This window comes from Zootoca vivipara, chromosome 9, assembly GCF_965207765.1.
Source record: "Zootoca vivipara chromosome 9, rZooViv2.hap1.1, whole genome shotgun sequence".
Lineage (NCBI taxonomy): Eukaryota > Metazoa > Chordata > Lepidosauria > Squamata > Lacertidae > Zootoca > Zootoca vivipara.
This window is the reverse complement of record NC_142592.1, coordinates 28,011,404-28,032,607: the sequence shown is the minus strand read 5'-3', so window position 1 is coordinate 28,032,607 and position 21,204 is coordinate 28,011,404. Positions and strand designations below refer to the sequence as shown.

At 44.4% G+C, this 21,204-nt stretch overlaps 2 protein-coding genes across 4 annotated transcripts in view; one reads left to right on the top strand and one right to left on the bottom strand.

Moving 5' to 3' along the window:
• Window positions 1-21,204, bottom strand: part of RAB3IP (RAB3A interacting protein) — a 61,320-nt gene that overhangs the window by 34,269 nt on the left and 5,847 nt on the right. The window lies entirely within an intron of this gene.
• BEST3 (bestrophin 3) lies at window positions 443-19,403 on the top strand. Of its 3 annotated transcripts, XM_035127783.3 has the most exons (10): window positions 443-647; window positions 2,936-3,105; window positions 5,261-5,355; window positions 8,055-8,288; window positions 9,164-9,318; window positions 10,247-10,324; window positions 11,694-11,846; window positions 15,844-15,924; window positions 16,876-17,027; window positions 18,318-19,403. In XM_035127783.3, the coding sequence occupies exons 2-10, from the start codon at window positions 2,954-2,956 to the stop codon at window positions 19,243-19,245; spliced, it is 2,028 nt and encodes a 675-aa protein (XP_034983674.3). In that variant the 5' UTR covers window positions 443-647; window positions 2,936-2,953; the 3' UTR covers window positions 19,246-19,403. The 3 variants fall into 3 exon arrangements, with proteins under 3 accessions (XP_034983674.3, XP_088508058.1, XP_088508059.1); XM_088651932.1 differs by lacking the exon at window positions 15,844-15,924; XM_088651933.1 differs by lacking the exon at window positions 2,936-3,105 and having other exon boundaries at window positions 629-647.

Genomic DNA, 21,204 nt, shown 5'->3' with positions numbered 1-21,204 from the left:
ATGATTCTCCTGATCTGAGCAACCGGTGGAAACAGGCATAGACAGATTGCCTTCAGAAGAAAGCAAGCAGGCAAGGCAATCCCTATTTATTGATCCAATTCCCCTTGACCAAATTGCACAAGTTTTTGAACTTTGCAGAGCAGTTAAGGGTTGCAACCCAAAAAAAGGGGGTCCCATTTGTTTTTGACACAGGTTGCTCTGTAGCACTTTTTAAAAGCAGGCTCCGGTTTTTTTGAAGTTGTTCTTTACTTCTTCTGCACTAGGCAGATGGCAGAAGGGGGGGGGGAATCCAAGCTGAAAAAACATCACGGCAAATCATGCCCACGGCTGGTTCTGCATTCAGACCAAAGGGGGTCCTCCTTTGGATAACAAGTGGAGTGATAATTATAGATTAGAAAAGAGCCAGATCAGCAGCTGTTGCTGCTTGCGTTTGTTCCCTGTTGTAGCTGACAGCAGTAGAGAACTTGGCAAAAACAGGCTTCCAGAAGTGGAAAGACACGTTAACCCCTGTGCTTGTCAGTCCGCTACGGTAAGGACTCCAGGGAGCAATTAAAGCCCAGATAGGCTGTGTGCCTAAGGTGGAGAGGGAAACAAAGTGACCTGAACGCTCCCTTGCTTGGGGAGCACAGAAGGCCTCAGATCAGCAGGTTAGTCAATTTTTATTTTGATATCTCTCCGTGCTTCAGTTAACCTGATCTCTTAAAATGGCATTTGCAACGTGCACACTTTTTTGGGGGGGGGGGGGAATAAATTATGTTTTTAAAACATGTAGCAAAGTACTGATTAGTCCTCCTGTAGCCTTTCTATGCTTGCATGTGGTTGATGTTCTTACGGCGTTTTATTTACACTAGCAATTCTAGGATACACAGTTACTGTACAACACACACAAAACCCGCAGCAGTTATTTATAGTTGCAAAATACTGGCTATAGAGGCATTCGGTGGTTGCTTTTCGTGATGGGCAGATTATGGTCTGTTTGTGATTATTTAATACATTTATTAAAAGCTTACGTGATCAATTTATTGGGAGGGTGTCATGGAAGGGCCTCAAAGGGAAAATGATGAATAGAGGTGAGATTAATATTCCTTTCCAATATGAGTTTTAAAATCTATTATTTAAAAAAAATTGAAAATTTTGAGTTATAAATTGAATAAATAATATGGTTTGGAGGCTAATGTATAATCCCATTATCCATTATGTGTGGCTAATAAAACCATGCAGGTCTGAATGCAAGTAAATCCCCTTGAATTTTGTGGGGCTTGTTTCCGGGTTAAGTGTTTAAGGGATTACAGCCTAAATTCCACCATTTTCAGCAAAGCCAGATTGCAGTTCATGTCTTCGTTAGGTGGTTTCTTAAACACGGCCAATGCATACTGCCAATAACATTGCAACTAATGTCTTTTGTTACTTTGGATCCCAACCGGCTTAATCAGTGCTTTGAAAATGTTTCAGCTAGAGGTTCCACTAATGGAACATTTGCCTTGGTTGGGAAACACGTCTCCTACTGCTGAATCTACTTGGCGGAAGGAAAGTTGCATTTTGAGCAGCATGTTGAAACCCCAGTAAAAGTCGCAGGCATAGGCAAACTTGGCCCTCCAGATGTTTTGGGACTACAACTCTCATCATCCTTAGCTAATAGGACCAGTGGTCAGGGATGGTGGGAGTTGTAGTCCCAAAACATCTGGAGGGCCGAGTTTGCCTATGCCTGGTCCAGAGGGTCTATTGGTATTTCTATGCTCATTGCAGTACCATTGTTAATGACATGTTAGATTGGCGTTAGAACAGCTTGAGTTACGTAGAATATATTCTGTCTATTAGCAGGGTTGCCACACAAATGCAGGATCCGATGTCTCTTGCAGAATTCATAATTTACAGCATGTTATCTCTTGGAGCTACGTATCTTGGAAAAATGTAGGCCATGTCTGTTGAAATCACAGCAGGCATCCAGATTGTACATGCTGTGAATACTTGGAAAACACTGTTCCTTGTGGTGGCTGCTGTGATGCTGTATAAGTTGATACTCTACGTAAAAACTGAGCTTAAATCCTGGAAAGAGGGGCCTGGTGGGTGGGTAGGTAGTTCCCAGATCCAGAAGACAGCTGGATTTCCTGTTCTGGGTGGGGTTGCACTTCCTCTGAAGGAGCTGGGACGCAGTCTGTGGGTACTCCTCAAGCCACCTCCGTCGCCAGAGGCCCAAGTGGCCTCCATGACCGGGAGTGCTTTTTACCAGTTCCTGCTGGTATGCCAGCTGCAACTATTTATGCACCACAACAGCCTGACCACAATGGCCCATGCATGGTAAACTCAAGGCTTGATTACTGTAATGTGCTTTACGTGGGTCTGCCCCTGTATCCCTTCTAGAAGTTTCAACTAGGGCAAAATGTTCACACTGTTCGCAGGAGAAGATTACTGGCAAGGAGTGACTCTGCTCAGTAACTTTGCTGAGAGAGCTGCGCTGGTTGCTGATTTCCTACCCAACCAGGTCCAAGGTGCTTGTGTTAATTCACAAAACCCTAGTCAGCTTAGGCCCAGATTACTTTAAGAATCATCTGATCCCTTAAACGCTACCACATGTACTGAGATCTTCCGATGGGGCAAGTGTGGTTGTCCCCCACACCCCTGAGGTTGCCCTTCAGTAGGGAGTGGAAGGAGGCATTAGTAGTGTGGCAGACCTTTCCCCTGCGGAACACCCTACCATACAAGTAGAGGTTTGGTGGGACCCACTCCTCTCTTCTTTCTGACCCCTTTTTTAACCAATGATGCTTTCTCGTAATAGCATTTTTATGGATGCTTTTTCTGATTGCATTCTTAAATGTAGTATACCACCTTGGTATACTGTATATATATTTTAATGAAACTGTGGGTTATCCATACGCAAATAAATAAATATTATTATATGGGTTACCTGTTGTGTTTTGTCTTTCCATTTTCCCAGGAGCAATCAGCAGAGGCGATGACAGTCACATACTCTAGTAAAGTAGCAAATGCCACTTTCTTTGGGTTCCACAGATTGCTTCTCAAGTGGAAAGGAAGCATCTACAAACTGCTTTACAGAGAATTTTTGCTCTTTGCTTTTCTTTACACGGCAATAAGTCTATTATACAGGTACTGGGGTTTGTTTTTTTCCACCTCGTGAACAACTCTGTATTGCAATCTTTATTTGGATAATGATGGAGGGATCTGCAACAAAACATTTCAGCATGTTGTTTTCCATTCAGGATGCAGTTGTAGCCAATCCTGCCCTTTCTCAGGATACTCTGTTCCAGGGATGGCTAATGTGTAGCCCTCCAAATGTTGTTGGGAGTCCTATCAGCTCAAGCTATCATGGCCAGCCATGGTGAGGGATGATGGGAGTTGTTGTCAAGCAACATCTGGATGGTGAAAGATTAGCCACACCTCCCAGTTTTATGGCTCCCATCCCCCTCACCAACACTCAAGTGATCTGTGGCCTGAACTATTCCCCCAATGCAAATGCATTGGTTCCTTCTCCTCCATAAAGAATTTACCGGTATTTACTTCTCCAAACCTGAATTTTCCCCAGGTCTGCTTGTATCTTCTTGTACACTGTATAAGGATGGTGCTATCTAGACCACATAAAGATTGGTACTTGAAGAAAGACTTGAAGAAACATGACTACCTGGAACACAGTCCACTAGGATGTTCTCCTGCACAAGCTCTATTGAAGGAGCTGTGCAGTACCACTATTTATTTAATCTTCTTAAATGTATATCCTGCTTTTCTCATGGAACCCAAGACAGCGTACAAGTGGTTTCCCGGGGTCTACCCATCCAGGCACTGACCAGACTCAGACCTGCTTGGCTTCAGCAAGAATATACATGGTCCAGGATCTCCTGTTCCAATAAGAAAGCTGATTGCCTTGCAGTTATGATGGGAGTCGCTACTACACCGACTGACAATGAAATGGAAACGTCTTTGATATTCAACAGCAAAAGTGTTTTGTGAAAACAAAGCTACATCCCTTTATGAAGACAAATACTCAATTATAATAAAATGTCTATGGGAGAGCTATCGTTTCCCCTCCCCCAATTAGTAATACATTCTAGCAAAAACAGGCCCATTTATATCTTGTGTTGGTTTTTCCTATCAAATTTATGCAAGTGGAGCTTTGAGTGTAGGTTGCTTCCTGAGGTGTCCTTGGCCAGAGCTTTGGGTTTCTTCAGAGTTGGGTCACATGATAGCTTCTCCAGGGACATTAGGCTGGCCCCATCTCTGATGACATGTAGGCAGGCAGCAAAAATTGTTTTATGATGTGGCATGCTTGCAATGGTTTTTCATTTACTGTGCTCTTGCTTGATCTGTAATTTTCTGTTTTTATTTTGTTGTTGAATTTTAATTTTGTTATCATCTTCTTGTTCACCGCCACAGGGGGCCCTAGTTAGGACTGAAAGGTGGTGCAAAACTGTTTTTATAAATGAATAAAAGGGAGGGTGCAATCTAGCCAATTTTGTCTTGTTATAGATCAGGCATCCCCAAACTGCGGCCCTCCAGATGTTTTGGCCTACAACTCCCATGATCCCTAGCTAACAGGACTAGTGGTCAGTCCCATGATCCCTAGCTAACAGGACTAGTGGTCAGGGATGATGGGGATTGTAGTCCAAAACATCTGGAGGGCCGAAGTTTGGGGGTGCCTGTTATAGATCTTTTGGGGAATGTCCTGGATAGTAATGAGAGTGGTTTAGAAGCAATCCGCATAGTTTGATCTGGGTGCTGATGTGGATTTAGAGTTTGCATCTTTCACAACCTCCAAGATTCGCAACCTGCATCAGCTATTATGGCCATTGTTTGATTGATTCCCCCTTTCTCATCATGGATTATATAATCTGATCTCTGTTTTTAATGGGCTGTATTATTACCATTATACGGAATTGTGTTGTTGTAGAAATATTGTCATAATGCACTGAATATTTCTCATTTTCACCTACGTTGCTAAGCAGGGACAAGCCTATACCGTACATGTCTGCCAAGCAGCATGCCCCAATGAGTTATATGCCCGGAATAATAGTTGTATAATGATTTCATTCTGCATATCTGAGATTTTTCCATTCACTTGTCAGTCTCGGAGCAGTGGCTTTTGTCATAATTGTGAAACACACAGTCAAGCTTCCTTATCACCTCCTATGCAGTAAATGACTATTAATACTAGTATTCCTGCTTGCCCATATTATATTCTTAATATGGAATTAACCTGCTCTTTATACAAAACTAATTTGAAAAACTAATATCTTTTTTTTCCTTGCAGATTTATTCTTACTGGTAGCCAGAAACGATACTTTGAAAAACTGGCCATTTATTGTGACAAATATGCAGAACAAATCCCAGTTACTTTCGTGCTTGGTGAGTATATACATATATATATATCCCATAATTACCATGACTTTGTGTAGGACTTCACCAGTAACCACTTCACCAGTAACCTTGAAGCAGGGATGGGCAGTAAGACTGTTATGTACTGAGCTGAATCATAGAACAATAGGATCCAGAATCAGCAGTATGATTGGTCCGCAGGAGCCACCCAATCCAACTCCAGGTGGAAGTGAATCCGCAACCTGATTGGCCTGCAGGAGCAGCCAATCAGGCGGCTGGCAGAAGTCAATCCACAAACTGATTGGCCTGCAGGAGCAGCCAATCAGGCTGCTGGCAGAAGTCAATCCACAAACTGATTGGCCCACAGGTGTAGCCCTGAAGTAGCCAATCACGCAAAGCCCATTGTGTAAATAATGCAGATGGTTTTGGGAAAAGGGGATTTTCTTCTCTTCTTCTCCTCGATGACTAAGAGCTGAATAAAGAGCATGAAATTCACTCTCGACTCCGAGTATATTTCAAAGACGTTTGGGATCTACTGGATAGATCTCTGTGTGAGTCATGGTAGATTGGCCCAGATTTCTTTCTCCCAAATTGTTTAATAATATTAACTGCATGTCATATACACCAGGGTAGTACAGCCAGTAGGCAGCTCAGTTCACAAGCTGCTCTGATGCTGCTATGATCACAGTGTCAGTACCACTCTGAGGATGGGAGACATGCTAGCATTTACCAGGGCTGGCAGAGTGTAGCATCTGCTCCAGGCAAATTGCTTTTGGGTATCATGAAAAGGCAGTGAGTTGTTACTTATTTAAATTATTAGGATTGTATTTTTACTGCTAGGGGGAAGGAGGAGGGGAAGTCCTTGTGGAATTTTCTGCCTCTGTTGCCAAAATAATATGGCTGGCCTTGGGTGCTGTGCACCTTGAATTGTGGCATGGGAGTAGGAATGCATTTGCTGCTCTGTCGTGATATTTTCCTGCTTCTTTCTTTGAATGCTCCCGTCAAAACATCTGACTTCACAAAAGAGCTACAGCAGTGGTAGAAAACCTCCTTTGGCCCTCCAGACATAGGAGCCAACTCCTAGGGGCCGAGGTGAGGTCCTTTCAATGCCCCCAATAAAATATTTGAAGGGCCCGCCCCCTAAAGTTGATGGGCATTGCCATTCAAATGGGGTGTGTGTGCCACATCTTGTGATCAATTATGCATGGCAGGGCTCCCCTGCCCTCCCCATATTTTATTTAAGTTGGCACCCCTGCCTCCAGATGTTACTAGACTGCAACTCCCATCAGCCCTAACCATTGTGCTTCCTGACTAGGATGGGTGGGAGTCCAGAAGCAATTGGAGAGAGCCACAAGTTGCTTTCCATGATGGAGTTGTTGTAAGCCTATTTTTTTTTTTTATTAAATATTTTTATTAATTTTCCAATTAAAACCAATTATATCACATTCAATATTTCAAATTATACACATATATATATCAATCAAACCGAATGTTATGCCAAATCATCTAAAGAATTTTTTATTTGGGTTCCCATACTTCAAGAAATTGGGAATTCCTCGCAACTGTCCACTGCCGTCTTTTTTCTAAAGTTCAAATCGTCCTCCAAGTTCATAATAATCCAAATCATCCCCTTACAGTCACATAGATGTATTCCACTTTCATCCGATTGTTTCCCCGCTGCTGAGATAAATATCAAACAAAGTTTCACAGATGTTCTTTCTCCTGTGTGAGTTAATCAGTCCAGCCTCCCCATAAATCTTCTTAATGGAGCTCCCTGTTGCGTCGAAGCAGCTCGAAGCGGCGCCATCTTGAAAAACTCAAATCACTTTCGTTTTCTCTCATAGCCATGAAGATTTACAATCATTATAGAATTTACAGCTTTTTCAGGCAGGAGACCCAAACATCAAACCATTAACTCTTGGTAAATTAATGGATCTCCTTGCCCTATAGCTGAACTTAGCTTCAGGTCGCTGCTCCAATTTAAAGTGCGTCACAGCTCATAAATCCTCCAAACGCGTCCAGAACTTCTTCCGTCCGACTAGGGGGGGGCTTTTCTCATCGGCAACTCCACATCTTTAAAAAATATGCTCAGTAACAACAATTATAAAGTTCAACTCACACAGTCTTTTGCTTCTCTTTCCCTCCAAACAAGCCAGGACATCGCGTCCGGGAAGGTACGAGGCAACAATATGAAGAAAAAAAAAATAAAACACTTCCCTTATCGCTCCGTCCCCATCAATCCTTCTTCCAGATGCAGTACAGTCTTTTGACTCCTCTCCCTCAGCAGCATAAATTTCTCAGCAGTAAACAGCGCTTCTTCCCCTCCTTCTGAAGTATGTCCATAGATTTAAGCCTAATTATCTTCTTTAACCATGGAAATCCCCGCCATGCAGATTAGCGTCCGGGAGTCCTGGCCCTCGTAAGTGCTCAGCCCAAGCTCCCCCCACTCCAAAAACAGTCGGAGTGGGTCTGGGGGCATCGCGGGCCAGCGGCCCCTCTCCGTAACCCCCGGAGAGGGTAGGGGGTTGCCATTTACTCCCCTAGCAACCGCCAAATTCCTTACGAAGGTCAGAGAGATGGAAAACAGGTCCGCCATTCCTGCAGGCGGAAACCGGAAACCCCTGTAAGCCTAGGTGTATATTTTAAACTGTGCACATTTTTTAGAAGAGCCAAAGCTATGTGATGATTTGCAGCAGCAAATGTGAACCGGGATCTTTCAAAATCTCCAGGCTTCTATGTTACTTTGGTGGTGAACCGTTGGTGGAACCAGTTTGTAAATCTGCCGTGGCCAGACAGACTTATGTTATTGATCTCCAGTACTATCCAGGGGAGAGACGAGCATGGCCGCTTGCTCAGAAGAACTCTAATACGTTACGTGAATTTAACGTCCGTCCTCATCTTCCGTTCAGTGAGCACAGCTGTCTATAAGCGATTTCCAACCATCGACCACGTGGTAGAAGGAGGTATTTGTCCATTTCTTTCCTTCTCCATCTTGGCTACGTCACATGTGGCCATAACTAAGCAGGGGCAGAATCTTCTGATGTATCAGTAATGTATATATAGACAAGGCACAGGGCCACATCATCAGAAAGAGAGGCAGAACTTCCGTCCTCATCCCGGGAGTTGCTTTTCCAGTTAGTGAGTACTTAGGGTGATACATGAACCATAACAATCATGCTAAATGTAGCATTATATAGGAAATGGGATTCCACAAGCAGGTGCAGTTTGACTTGAAGACCTTAGATTCAAAATGGTAGAAACCCATAGTTAGAGTTTCTGTCAGAGGCCGGGCGCCTCCTTCCCAAAGCCCAGGAAACTTCTGCCCGGCTTAGGGAGGAAGGCACGATGCTCACATGCACAACCTATTCCCCTCCCCCTCAAAAAATTGTCCTCAGAAGCTGGTATCTCCGACTCTAACTGTTCTCCTACAAAAAAATTCACCGCATGTCACTGCTATCTTCCACATCCTGCACCAACTGCTGCCTCCAGACCAACCCCAAAGGTGGCTTGGGACCACCATATATATGCAGCACACAGCATGAGTTGTTGCTTCTCTTTCTTTCAGGTGAAACTGACAAGTTTTTTGTTTTTTAAACTACACCTTGACTACAATTTGGTTGGTCCATTAAGGGTCATATAAAATTGCTTCAAGAGCCGATTCGTCATCCTTGTTTTAGACATAACGTTTGACCATATGAAGGGCTTTATGGTCATACTTTTAATAATATAGGAGTACAAGCAGAAATGAGTAAGGTTGTCTGGGGTCACGTGCTTCAGAGGATGTGCTCTCTGAACATATAAAGGAGATCCAAAGGCAACTCTATTTCTTTATAAACAGGTTTTATGACACCAGAGGAAAGGAAAATATTTGATGATCTTAAATCTCCCCACCTTAAATACTGGGTCCCCTTTGTCTGGTTTGGAAATTTGGCAACGAAAGCACGACAGGACGGAAGGATCAGAGACAGTGTAGACTTGCAGAGCCTTTTGATTGTAAGTAAGCCAACGCAACTTAACACCAAAGGGGGTGGGATGTGCTCTTTCTTAAACATGCCTGGTTTACGTATATAAACCATAGTCCTGTCTCTTTCCTTTCCATTATATCACAGTGACTGAGTTTCATCCTACACTACAGTACACCAGGGCCAGCCCTAGATCAGATGACACCCCAGGCAAGGCGTCTTCACATCCTACCCTTCCATTGGTTCGCATGTCGAATGCCTTATTTTCATTGCATTTGTAGCCTATGGCTGCTGTCAGGCTTGAGTGTGGGGCAGACAAGGTGCCCACTAGTGATTCTCCTCCTATGTTGGCGAGCCTCCTCTGGCTTATCTAACAGCAGTAGGCTACTAGGCAATTGGGTCTGGGAGCCCCCATTTTAATTTCCCACAATGCCCTCGTAGTAGTGTCATTCTAGGACTTTGTGAGACATTAAATTTGCTGCTCCTGGCCCCAAGAAACATGAAAGGTGTGTTCCAAAAATACAGTGTTATATTGCCAGCTGTCATACACAAGTGACCTCCTCTGGTCTGTAGCAATGATATGATTTAAAGTTCAACTGAAAAATCCAGAATATAATTGGTTAGTTCAGGCTGCAATCCTATCCACAGATAGGATTCTACTTCTGAGTAGACATGTATAGATTGCACTGTTAATTTCATTAAATGTTATTATTTGGCTTTAAGGTTCCAGCCTTAGCGTTATAGCACCAAGACCTGCCATCCCCCTAGGCAATCCATTGCCTAAACCAATCCTGCTCTACTACTCTGTGACATCACATCAGCTAAACCAATTGCAGCCAGAGAGTCTGTTACATCACTATTACTACCAAGCTCCACCATGCTAATAATTGTAAGAATGAAGTCGTTCTCTTCAATGACCACATCAACTTTGTGTTCGTGTATGTTTGTTTTCCACTTAGGAGATGAATCGTTATCGATCATGGTGTAGCCTGCTATTTGGTTATGACTGGGTTGGAATTCCCCTAGTGTACACACAGGTATTGGAATGAAACCGTTTGCCAATATACAGAAACAATGATGAATGGTGGGTAGAGATGGATCTTGGAAGGCTGAAAAGTTTAAACTTAAATGCAGTGTATATTTGAAGCCTGAAAGGTTTGTGTTTCTCCCTCCACCTTCTCCTGCTTTCACAAATAGTTGATTGCATGAATGGGGATCCTGTGGCCTTCTAGATGTTGCTGGACTCCAACTCCCAGAAGCCCCAGCCAGATTGGCCAATAGCCAAGGATTGTGGTCGTTGGAGTTCAGCAACCTCTGGAGGGCCACAGGTTCACCATCCTGGTTTATTCACTTCTTAGCTCAGTATTGGAATTGGAGACTCACTAAAGACCAAACCCAAATCTTGGGGCTGCTCTCCCACTCCATGTCACGTTTGTATCATCTTGCATGAGAATGTATTGCACTGTAGGTGGCCAATAGAACTTTGCACGTTCACTTTGTAGGTCTCTCTCTCTCTCTCTCTCTATATATATATATATACACTGTATATATATATATATATATATATATATTATGGCACACTTATTATACAGTAATTATATCCGTAATAGGGATGCAGGTGGTGCTGTGGTCTAACCATTGAGCCTCTTGGGCTTGCTGATTTGAAAGTTGGCGGTTCGAATCTGTGCGACAGGGTGAGCTCCTGTTGCTCTGTCCCAGCTCCTGACTACCTAGCAGTTTGAAAGCAGTGCAAGTAGATAAATCGGTACTGCTGCAGCGGGAAGGTAAACAGCATTTCCATGCGCTCTAGCTTCCGTCACGGTGTTCTGTTGCGTCAGAAGCGGTTTAGTCATGCTGGCCACATGACCCGGAAAGCTGTCTGTGGACAAATGCCGGCTCCCTCAGCCTGAAAGCGAGATGAGCACTGCACCCCATAGTCGCCTTTGGCTGGACTTAACTGTCCAGGGGTCCTTTACCTTTTACCTTTACCTTATTATATCCATAAAGGTAAAGGTAAAGGTGACCATTAGGTCTAGTCATGACCGACTCTGGGGTTGCGGCGCTCATCTCATGTTATTGGCCGAGGGAGCCAGCGTACAGCTTCCAGGTGATGTGGCCAGCATGACAAAGCCGCTTCTGGCGAACCAGAGCAGCACACGGAAACGCTGTTTACCTTCCCGCTGTAGCGGTACCTATTTATCTACTTGCAGTCTGACATGCTTTGGAACTGCTAGGTTGGCAGGAGCAGGGACCGAGCAACGGGAGCTCACCCTGTCACAGGGATTTGAACTGCCGACTTTCTGATCAGCCAGCCCTAGGCTCTGTGGTTTAACCCACAGTGCCACCTGCGTCCCATATTATACTGTATCCATAGCAGTAGCTTAATGTGGCCTTAATTCATTTCAGGTTGTAACACTTGCTGTCTACACCTTCTTCTTCACGTGCCTGATAGGACGTCAGTTTTTGGACCCTGAACAAAACTATCCAGGTCATGATTTAGATCTTTATATTCCTATCTTCACATTGTTACAGTTTTTCTTCTATGCAGGATGGCTAAAGGTAAATCGCTACTACTGTATAGTTTTCCAGTATGTTTGGAATTTTCTTGTGCTTTTTTTTTTTGTTCAGATTTTTTTGTTGGGATTTCTTCCAGCCAAGTCAATGGAAGTAAAGGGCCCCTTGAAAAAGCTATCTATACTTTTGTTGCTCCTCTCCTTCCCCCCACCCCACCCCACCCCATTCCCCCTCTCCCATTCCCTTGCAAATCTGCTCTGGAAAATCTGCTCTGGAAAGTCTGTCCTGTCACTCAGATAGAAGCCCATTCTAGTCACACGAGGTCACCTCTAGACACAGCCTACTGTGTTTCATGGAGCTCAGCCAACAGCCAACATCCATGTCTCATAGTCCAAGCTAGGCTGAGATAAAGTGACAGTGATATTCAGACTGTCGGTTTTTTTCTATTTTAAAAATATTCTATAAAGTTTAAAAGCGCACCGGCTATGCTTTTCAGGCATGCAATCTGAATAGACGCAATTACAAAGTACCGGTAAAGAGGATGGAGAGGGACACTTGGCAATTATTCAGCATACAGCATCACATATTGATTTAGGCAGTGCTATTGGGGGGGGGCAGGGGTACACATACCCCAAAACATTTTGTGAATCTACTAAGTTTGGCCTCATTGAAGGGCAGTATTTCGAGATGAGTAGGAAAATGAGAGTGCCCCTAAATATTTTTTTAAAAGAAAAAAAAGCAGCACTGGATTTAGGCAATACCAAAAATATATAGCTATCCAATGTGCTATGTTTCTTACAATGATTCGCACTGCTGAGAGTGCATACTGCAGAAGGTTTGGCATTTACAATGACACTGCGAGCAGCATTTCTGAATTGCAGGCTTCTTGCAAATTCCAAGTACAGTGATACCTCTAGTTACGAACTTAATTCGTTCCGGAGGTTCTTAACTAGAGGCGTACTTTCGCTAATGGGGCCTCTTGCTGCTGCTGCACCGCCAGCACACGATTTCCGTTCTCATCCTGGGGCAAAGTTCTCAACTCGAAGTAACTCTTCCAGGTTAGCGGAGTTTGTAACCTGAAGCGTTTGTAACCCGAAGCGTTTGTAACTCGAGGTACCACTGTATTATGCACAGCATCCTGCCCATTATCAGCCGTGCCAATCTGTTGAGCCGCTTGTAGCTCAACTTTACAAACAGCCCCACTATCAGCAATGCAGGTTTTAGCAGTTTTATACATAGCCTACTATAAATTGCTACAAGTGTTATTCTGTCTCTTGAAATACCACTGAGAAGACTATGTATGTTGTGTATAGAGGAATCTGTCAGCCTTGGATTTCACAGACCACTTCATCAACTGTAGTAGTGAGGTGGGGGGCTTTGAGGCTGCCTTTTAAGGGCAGGAGCCCGCTCAAAGGTGCTTACAAGGTAAAAAAAATAGTACAGAGAGAGAGAGAGAGATGAGTGAGTAGCCAGAGCTTCCTGCTTCTACCATAGTGTATATCACAGATGAAGAGGGAAGTTGCTCTCCAGTCATTTTCCTACAATGTACAGTGGTACCTTGGTTCTCAAACTTAATCCATTCCAATCAGTCAGTAGCTGAACTGGGTTCCATACAGTCACAAAAACAAATTAACCGAAAAAGCCTCAAAAACAAAAACGCAAAATAAATAGCAAAAACAAAAGCACCAAATACAGTGGTACCTTGGTTCTCAAACGCAATCCGTTCCAGAAGTCCGTTTGACTCCCAAAATGTTCAGAAACCAAGGCATGGCTTCTGATTGGTGTAGGAGCCCTGGAAACAATACCCAACAGCCACATTGGATGTTCGGCTTCTGAAAAACGTTCAAAAACCAGAACACTTACTTTCGGGTTTTCTGTGTTTGGGAACCAAGGTACTGCTGTATATGCATCTCCCCACTCTTAACAGAGCTCCATAATGCTATGTACACCTCATTGCAATAGACCATCCTTGGAAAGACAAAAGCCTACCTGATTGTGGAAAGAGCTCATGTCTCCCCAAAAGGGTACAGCCACTGTATCAGATGAAACCTTGCCATTGCACAGGGGTGAGGAATGTGTGCCACTCCCTGATGTTGGTCTCCAGCTCCCATCAGCTCCAGCCAGCATGGCCAATAATGAAAAGAAATGGGAGTCATCTAGAGATCCCTGCCAGAGTAGACTCCTCCTTGCCAGGAGCAACAGGAGCAAGAAATGCTGAACATACACAGGGCCACCGCGATCTGTAGGGCTGTGACTGCCCTTTCAGAAGCCATTGCACATGGAGACACTGGCGCAAACAAATAGTTTGTGTGCATGCCTGTCTCCCATGATTCCTGTGAGAGTTGTTAGCTAGTATGGGCCTGTCCACAGAGTTGTGAAGACGTACCTGGGGACGAGTAACATACTTGCTTTTCCTCAGTGCCTCTATAATACCGGCTTAACCTGTACATTAGCAAATAAACAGATTGCGGCAACAAAACAGTAGCCAATCGGAAGCCACGGCGGACGTTTGGCTTCAGAACACTCACTTCCGGTTTTCGATCGTTCGGGAGCCGAAACGTTTAGCAACTAAGCCCCTTCAGATCCAAGGTATGACTGTGCTTACTGGGTCAAACTCTCCCCTCACTCTCTGACAATGTCTACAAAGCAGACCTTGTCATAGTGAAATTGCGAGTAGGAATACACCCTCTGCTGCATATATTTTTTATATCAAAAGAGGTTTGTTGCGGTTATGCTGCTGGCCCCGGTAACGATGTTAAAACACACGTTGCTGTCCGCCTGATACGACGATGTGAAGAATGCCAAAGAATATTGTGTTGATTTGTTAGCCAAAAAGAAGTGCAAACATAACAAAAAGAAATAACAATGTACACCATAAAGCATTACAGCCTGGAAGGAGAAGTTACAGCACATCTCCAAAGGTATTATACAAAGGTTCCCTCTACAAATAACAAAGATACATAAAAATAAAAGCATTCTCCTCCTGTGAGTTCTATCCTCATTGAAAATAAAGGTTCTATAAAATCTTAGATGAAAGGGACATTTGCATCTACTGATGGCACCGAATACAAGTTAGTTTGTAAAACAGGTTATTTGAAATCATTGCCTGGCCGCCAGTCATTGATGTTATGTATAGGGCAACAGTCCCCCTCACATGAGGCCCCTTTAATCCTACTTTGTGTTGTCATGGATTAGTCACTAATCTGTTCAGTTCTCATATCCAGGAATCCTAAAATAGCACTTAATTGTCCTGGTTTGCATTTCTTTCCAGACTGTGATATCATGTGCCGCATTGCCCATGGCAGATGAGCCAACACAATGTTTCCCCTTGTAGTCACTCTCCTTTATATCTTCCACATTCATTTAAGGATGCCCTGCAATGTGATTGCTTGTTCACAGATATCTGCCTAGCTAGGTAGTACAGCAAGTCTCATTGTCCTACTTCTGTAGCATCTAGTTACATAATTGTTCGTAAAATCGTAATTCATCTTGAATCCACTGGGTTCGTGCTGGGATCCTCTGCACCCTTGAGCCAATCCTCCTGCCATCACAGGATTGTAAGGTGGGCCCAATCTAGTCCTTTTCATCATGTTAGCCCAGGAGAGACATAACGAAATAAGGCTTTCCTTCCTGAACCACCCACCTTCCGCTCTCGCCGTCATGAGCAGCTGGGCTTTCAAGGTGATATTGGTCATGCTGGTCTGTTAAGCCCCATCACGGCTGACCAGGGCTTTGGATTCCTCTACCCAACTCATGCCATTCCTCTCTGTAACTGGCAGAATCTGTCAGATTTATCACAGAAAACCCAGCCTCTTTGTATACTTTACCTCCCCTACTCCAACAGATTTCTCAGTCCAGTAGATCAGGTGCCGCGTGCTGCAAAATCCACTTGGGGAAATGTGGAGCTTGCACAAGCACCTATCAAAAGCATTGTCCTTACCCTCTAGGGGACTGTGCATTAGTACAAATCTGTAGCATAAATATCTTTTGATATTTCAGCTTTTGGTGATGTACTTATATATGCGCGCAATTCTAATGACAGGTTGCTGAGCAGCTCATCAACCCATTTGGTGAAGACGACGATGATTTTGAAACAAATTGGTGCATCGATAGGAATCTGCAGGTGTGACTTTTCCTGCTGCCACTTACAATTATTTTCTTCAGCTCTGCAGCAATGTAATTTTTTTTTCTGCCGTGGATAATATTGTGTGATGCCTTCCTCCCACATTTCACAGATTAGACTACAGGCATATTTCAAACACTTCTTCGCAAGCTCCACTTCAACACATTGCTGAAGGGTCTTCACTGCCTGCCACGTTCATTTATTTTGCTGTGACTGATCCTCCACTTATTTCAGAGCTAAGAGGCTGATTGTTCTCTTGGCAAAAGTACAGGAGAAACACATCATTACCCTACAATATGCTATCATATTGTTCCAAATATTTTTTTGCTGCAGCTGCGGTATCTGAAACGTCAGGCTGTGTGCTGCATGGCTCTTTAGTGTTCATATGCATGCATTTTCCCTACAGCAGGTACTCTAGATCAGGCATCCCCAAACTTCGGCCCTCCAGATGTTTTGGACTACAATTCCCGTCTTCCCCGACCACTGGTCCTGTTAGCTAGGGATCATGGGAGTTGTAGGCCAAAACATCTGGAGGGCCGCAGTTTCGGGATGCCTGCTCTAGACCCTAGTGAGCGCTCTGGCCAATGGTGGCGTTTTCTCCTCTGAGGTTGTCTCATTTTCCTTTGGTTTTGCCATTGGATAGTCTGGACAGATTGTAGCTTAAAGCTACCAGAAGGGAGCTCTTTTAGGCATGCTCAAAGCCCTGTGGGAGCAGATCCGCCCTACTCCAAGCAGCAACCACTTCACATATTGCTTCTGAAATGCCCACGTTTCAATGTAATTTTGTCATATGGTGCAAGGAACTGCTGCTTGGAAAAAAATTAATGACAAAGGCATGTTGGGTGTTCTGGGTATGAATAGTGCAGTTCTCTCTATTCTCTAGACTGTGGTCAGAGTTTATTGTGCCTAAAACTGCATTGCAAGCTTTCTAATTCACGGCCCTCGTTCCAGGTTTCACTTCTGGCTGTTGATGAAATGCACATGAATTTACCCAGAATGAAAAAAGACATTTACTGGGATGATTCCTCCGCCCGCCCGCCCTATACATTAGCAGCTGCAGACTCCTGCATTCCATCTTTCCTTGGATCCACCATCGAAATGCGGTACGCAAGTCTGCGGTCTCCTACCATAGTTAGGCGGGGTGAAAATGGTTCCTTGTGGGCCCAGTTTGTTCCATCATTAACAGCCTAGTCCTAAAAGAATTCAGGCTTAGGTAAAGGTAAAGGTACCCCTGACCATTAGGTCCAGTCACGGATGACTCTGGGGTTGCACGCTCATCTCGCTTTACTGGCCGAGGGAGCCAGAGTACAGTTTCCTGGTCATGTGGCCAGCATGACAAAACCGCTTCTGGCAAACCAGAGCAGCACACAGAAACACCGTTTACCTTCCCGTTTACCTTCTACTTGCACTTTGACATGCTTTCGAACTGCTAGGTGGGCAGGAGCTGGGACCAAGCAACGGGAGCTCACCCTGTCACGGGGTTTCGAACAGCCAACCTTCTGATCGGCAAGCCCAAGGCTCAGTGGTTTAACCCACAGCGCCACCCGCTTAGACATATCTAATTCTTGATAGAAGATACCAGATGTCAGACTATTTAAGAACATAGCAAGAGCTCTGCTGGATCAGACAAAAGAGCTATCTCATGCACTCTCTTGTTTCCAGTCACCAGGCAAGCGCATGAGGGCAGCAGCACTCTCTCACTGTTGCTTCCGGCAAGTGGTATTCTAGAGAACGTTGCCTCCAACCCAGTGTAGACAACCTTTAGCACCATGACTAGTAGGCAAATTCATGTTAGAGGAAGCTATCGGTGACCACTAGTCAGAATAAACTACAAGATATTGTAGTTTATTACAAGATGAAAACACATGTAAATAACTACAACAAATCAGTGGAACAATAACCCACCCTTCCCACAGACACATATTAAAAGCCTGCAGAATATGAATCTGCCTGAGGCCTGGTTGAAGAACGTTTTTGTCTGATGCCTAAAGATGTATAACGAAGGCACCAGGCGAACCTCCCTGGGGGGAGAGCATTCCACAAATGGGAAGCCACTACAGAGAAGGCCTGTTCTCGTGTTGCCACCCTCAGGACCTCACATGGAGGAGGCACATAAAGATGGGCCTCAGGTGATGAGCACAGAGCCTGGGACAGTTTATATGGGGAGAGGCAGTCAAGGTTGGGCTGTGTTTTTTTTATGTTCCCCTCATAGAGTTCTCCTCTCAAAGGTTTTGTTGTACTTCTGTAAATCCCGGGGGGGGGGGGGTTGCCTCCCTTTTATTCATGGATGATGCCACCATGTGTGGATGGGGCCCCATAAGGATCCACACACTAAGAATTGCGTTCATTGATAGCAATAGGGATGATAACTGCTTTCATGTTTTAACTTGCAGCCTGGGTGAGAGCCAGTTTTTTCATGGAGAAAACTGGCCCCGGAATAACGATAAACCCAGAAGGCAGCATTCGATGCTGAGAAAAGTGAAGCGGTTCCTGAGTGTTCGTGAAGTCTCTCCTGCCCCAACCAGACGGTCCTACCAAAGGCAGTCGAGTGAGAACTCTGTTTTCTTCCCCTCTCACGAAATGCATCACATTGGCAAGTTGCTAGAAATGCACTCCAGGGGGAGACAGTTCTCCTCAAACAGCATGAAAAGCCATGAGAGGGGGCACGGGAGCCTGGATCTTGGAGTCATTAGAGAAAGCAGCAGGAATGAAGGTCTGGAGACAGGCTACCAGTCCGGTGCGGAAGAAAGCCTAGCTAAAATGGACTCGGCAGCCATTGAAAAGATGGTTGTTGAAAACGAAGGCAGATTGAATGCACAAATCAACAGGGACGTTAACATCCTGACAGAAGAAGATTTTGGCAATCAAAGTGAGTCGGAGACTGATTCTGAAGAACCTGTGATGACCCACTGTGCCCCCCTGCACAGCTCTCCCACAGATTTGCTCATATCTCCTTCAGAAATTGCACCACCTCAGATGGGATCCGGGCAACAGGATTCCTCCACTGGTGCAAAACAGGAAAAGGAACCTCACACCCATCCAAGCACCACATCCAGCAACCTGCCAAATAATCAAATGTGGCAATGCCCAGATGTTTTTACTCGCCATGTGGCACCTAGGACAAAAACTGAATCTCTTTCCACAGAGTCTGGGACAATGCCTGGAGAAGGCAGCTTAAGTGCTGAGAGCACTCCCACGTCTTCTCCTGCTGCTACTAATACATTTGACATAGGCCACTTACCGGAACAAGTGGATGCTAGAGAAACTGATATCCTTTATATCGTTGAGTGTAGCAATGAGAAAAATAAAGGACACCTCTGACAAACTGGAGAGCACCAAGATGTTGTGCTGCTGACTCATGCCATGCAGGGCATCTATTTTTTAACAGCTCACCTCAGGGCAGGCAACAGCTTGCAGGCAACATTATGCTTCACCAAAAGCCTCCATATTGATAATACAATTTAAAAATATTTAATCCTATCTTGGTTTAATTATTCTGGGTAATTTAGCTCAAACTGAACAGGTAAATATGAGATACAGGTGTGAGGGGGTTGTATGTGTGCGTTGCGTGTTCACAATAAGATGACCATGCAGGTAAGCGCGCCTTTTTTGCACATTCAATATGTGTGTCCATTGCACCGAACCCAGAAGTGACCCAGAAACGTCATAAAGATGACACTGCATTGGAGCTTCTTTAAGAAGCACAGATAAGAGGGCAGCGGCAACATTCAGCAGGCATATTTCTGCCCATTACTGGCACATTGTGACTGGAGAAGGGTGAGAATTCTTCCTCCGAGCCCTGTCCATTTTGGCAACTGGTTGACATTTTACTGGGGCATTACATTCCGTATCATTTCTAGCCTGTTTTGCTACGTAATAGGTAGGAAAGAAATAAGTTCATAGAAGTCCCCATCAGTCACTAACTAGCCTTACCCTCCGTGGTTAATTGTTGCTTAATCACATCGAGCTACTAGCCATGATGGTCTCACTCCCCTTCCACAGTTAAGAGCCAGTATTGCTTCTGAATACCAGCTGCTGGAAACGGCAGGAGCAGATGAAGCTCTTGTGCTTGGGTCCTGCTAGCGGGTTTCCCGTTGGAACATCTGCTTGGCCACTGTGAGAACAGGATGCTGGGCTAGATGAGCCATCGTCCTGATCTAGCAGGCTCTTGATAAGATTGCATGAAGAGGGCGTGGCATTGCTTCCCATTGGCCCTGCCCCACCACCGAGACCACTGCCAGCCCCACCTCCATGCCATGTTGGAGAAATGTCTGCAATGGGGAAGCCTAGTGAATGTGTGCATAGATAGCCTCTCCCTCGATCTCTATTTGCCTGTGATAGCGATGGAAATGGATAATCTCCCCTTTCTATGAGATGTTTCCCCTGCCGTAATAAATTTGTTCTTGCTACTGTAACATGGGATCCAGACACACACCCTCACTCAGTTGCAGAGATTGTTACAGTTCCACCCCTTCCCGCTTTATTTATTCAACACTGACTATATTGTGGGGATGGGATATTGCACTACAGTCACTCAAAGGCAGCACTGTTCGCAAAAGGTAAAATGTGGCATGCTTCGAAACAACCATGACTTTCCCTGTTGCCTTAAGATCCATCCTTTCCCCTTCAAACTGTGAACAAATAAATATCAGTTGTGTTTGTTCACTAACACCCTGGCAGGTTTGGCATATTGCAAAATAAGCTTCTCACAGTTCTGGCACCAATATCAGATCATCAGTTTCTATCAGGCCTTCTTAATTAGTGTGACATTTCTGGTGACGTTTTCAATTAGAAAGCGCCACACAACTATTTCAGTGGCCTTTTTCAACAGAAAGAAAACCTGTTCGAAAACACATGCAGGAAGCCTCGAAAAACAGCATACGCTTGTGCAAATATTATGAGCGTTATTTGCATGAAGTGGGATATCATTACAATGGCTTCGTTTCTCTTGAATTGTCCTTTAATAACTAATACCTTTCAAAACTTTTCTTTTTTGTTGTTAGTAAAATTGTACTCAGATTTCTAAGAGCTAGCTCAACAATTATAGAAAATTTAGGAGCCAATTGACCGGAAAGCTCAGGAACCAAGAAGACCAAAACTTCAATAAATGGGAAAAATTTATCTAGGAGACCACTGTAAGCAGATGAAAACATTAGCAGGATTCTAATAACACTTGTATGTAGCAAATACTAAGGTTAATATGGAGAGATAAAATATGGACTATGAAATAATGTGCAGTTGAGAAGGTGGGAAATAGGACCCATGGAGGGGAAGGTGGGA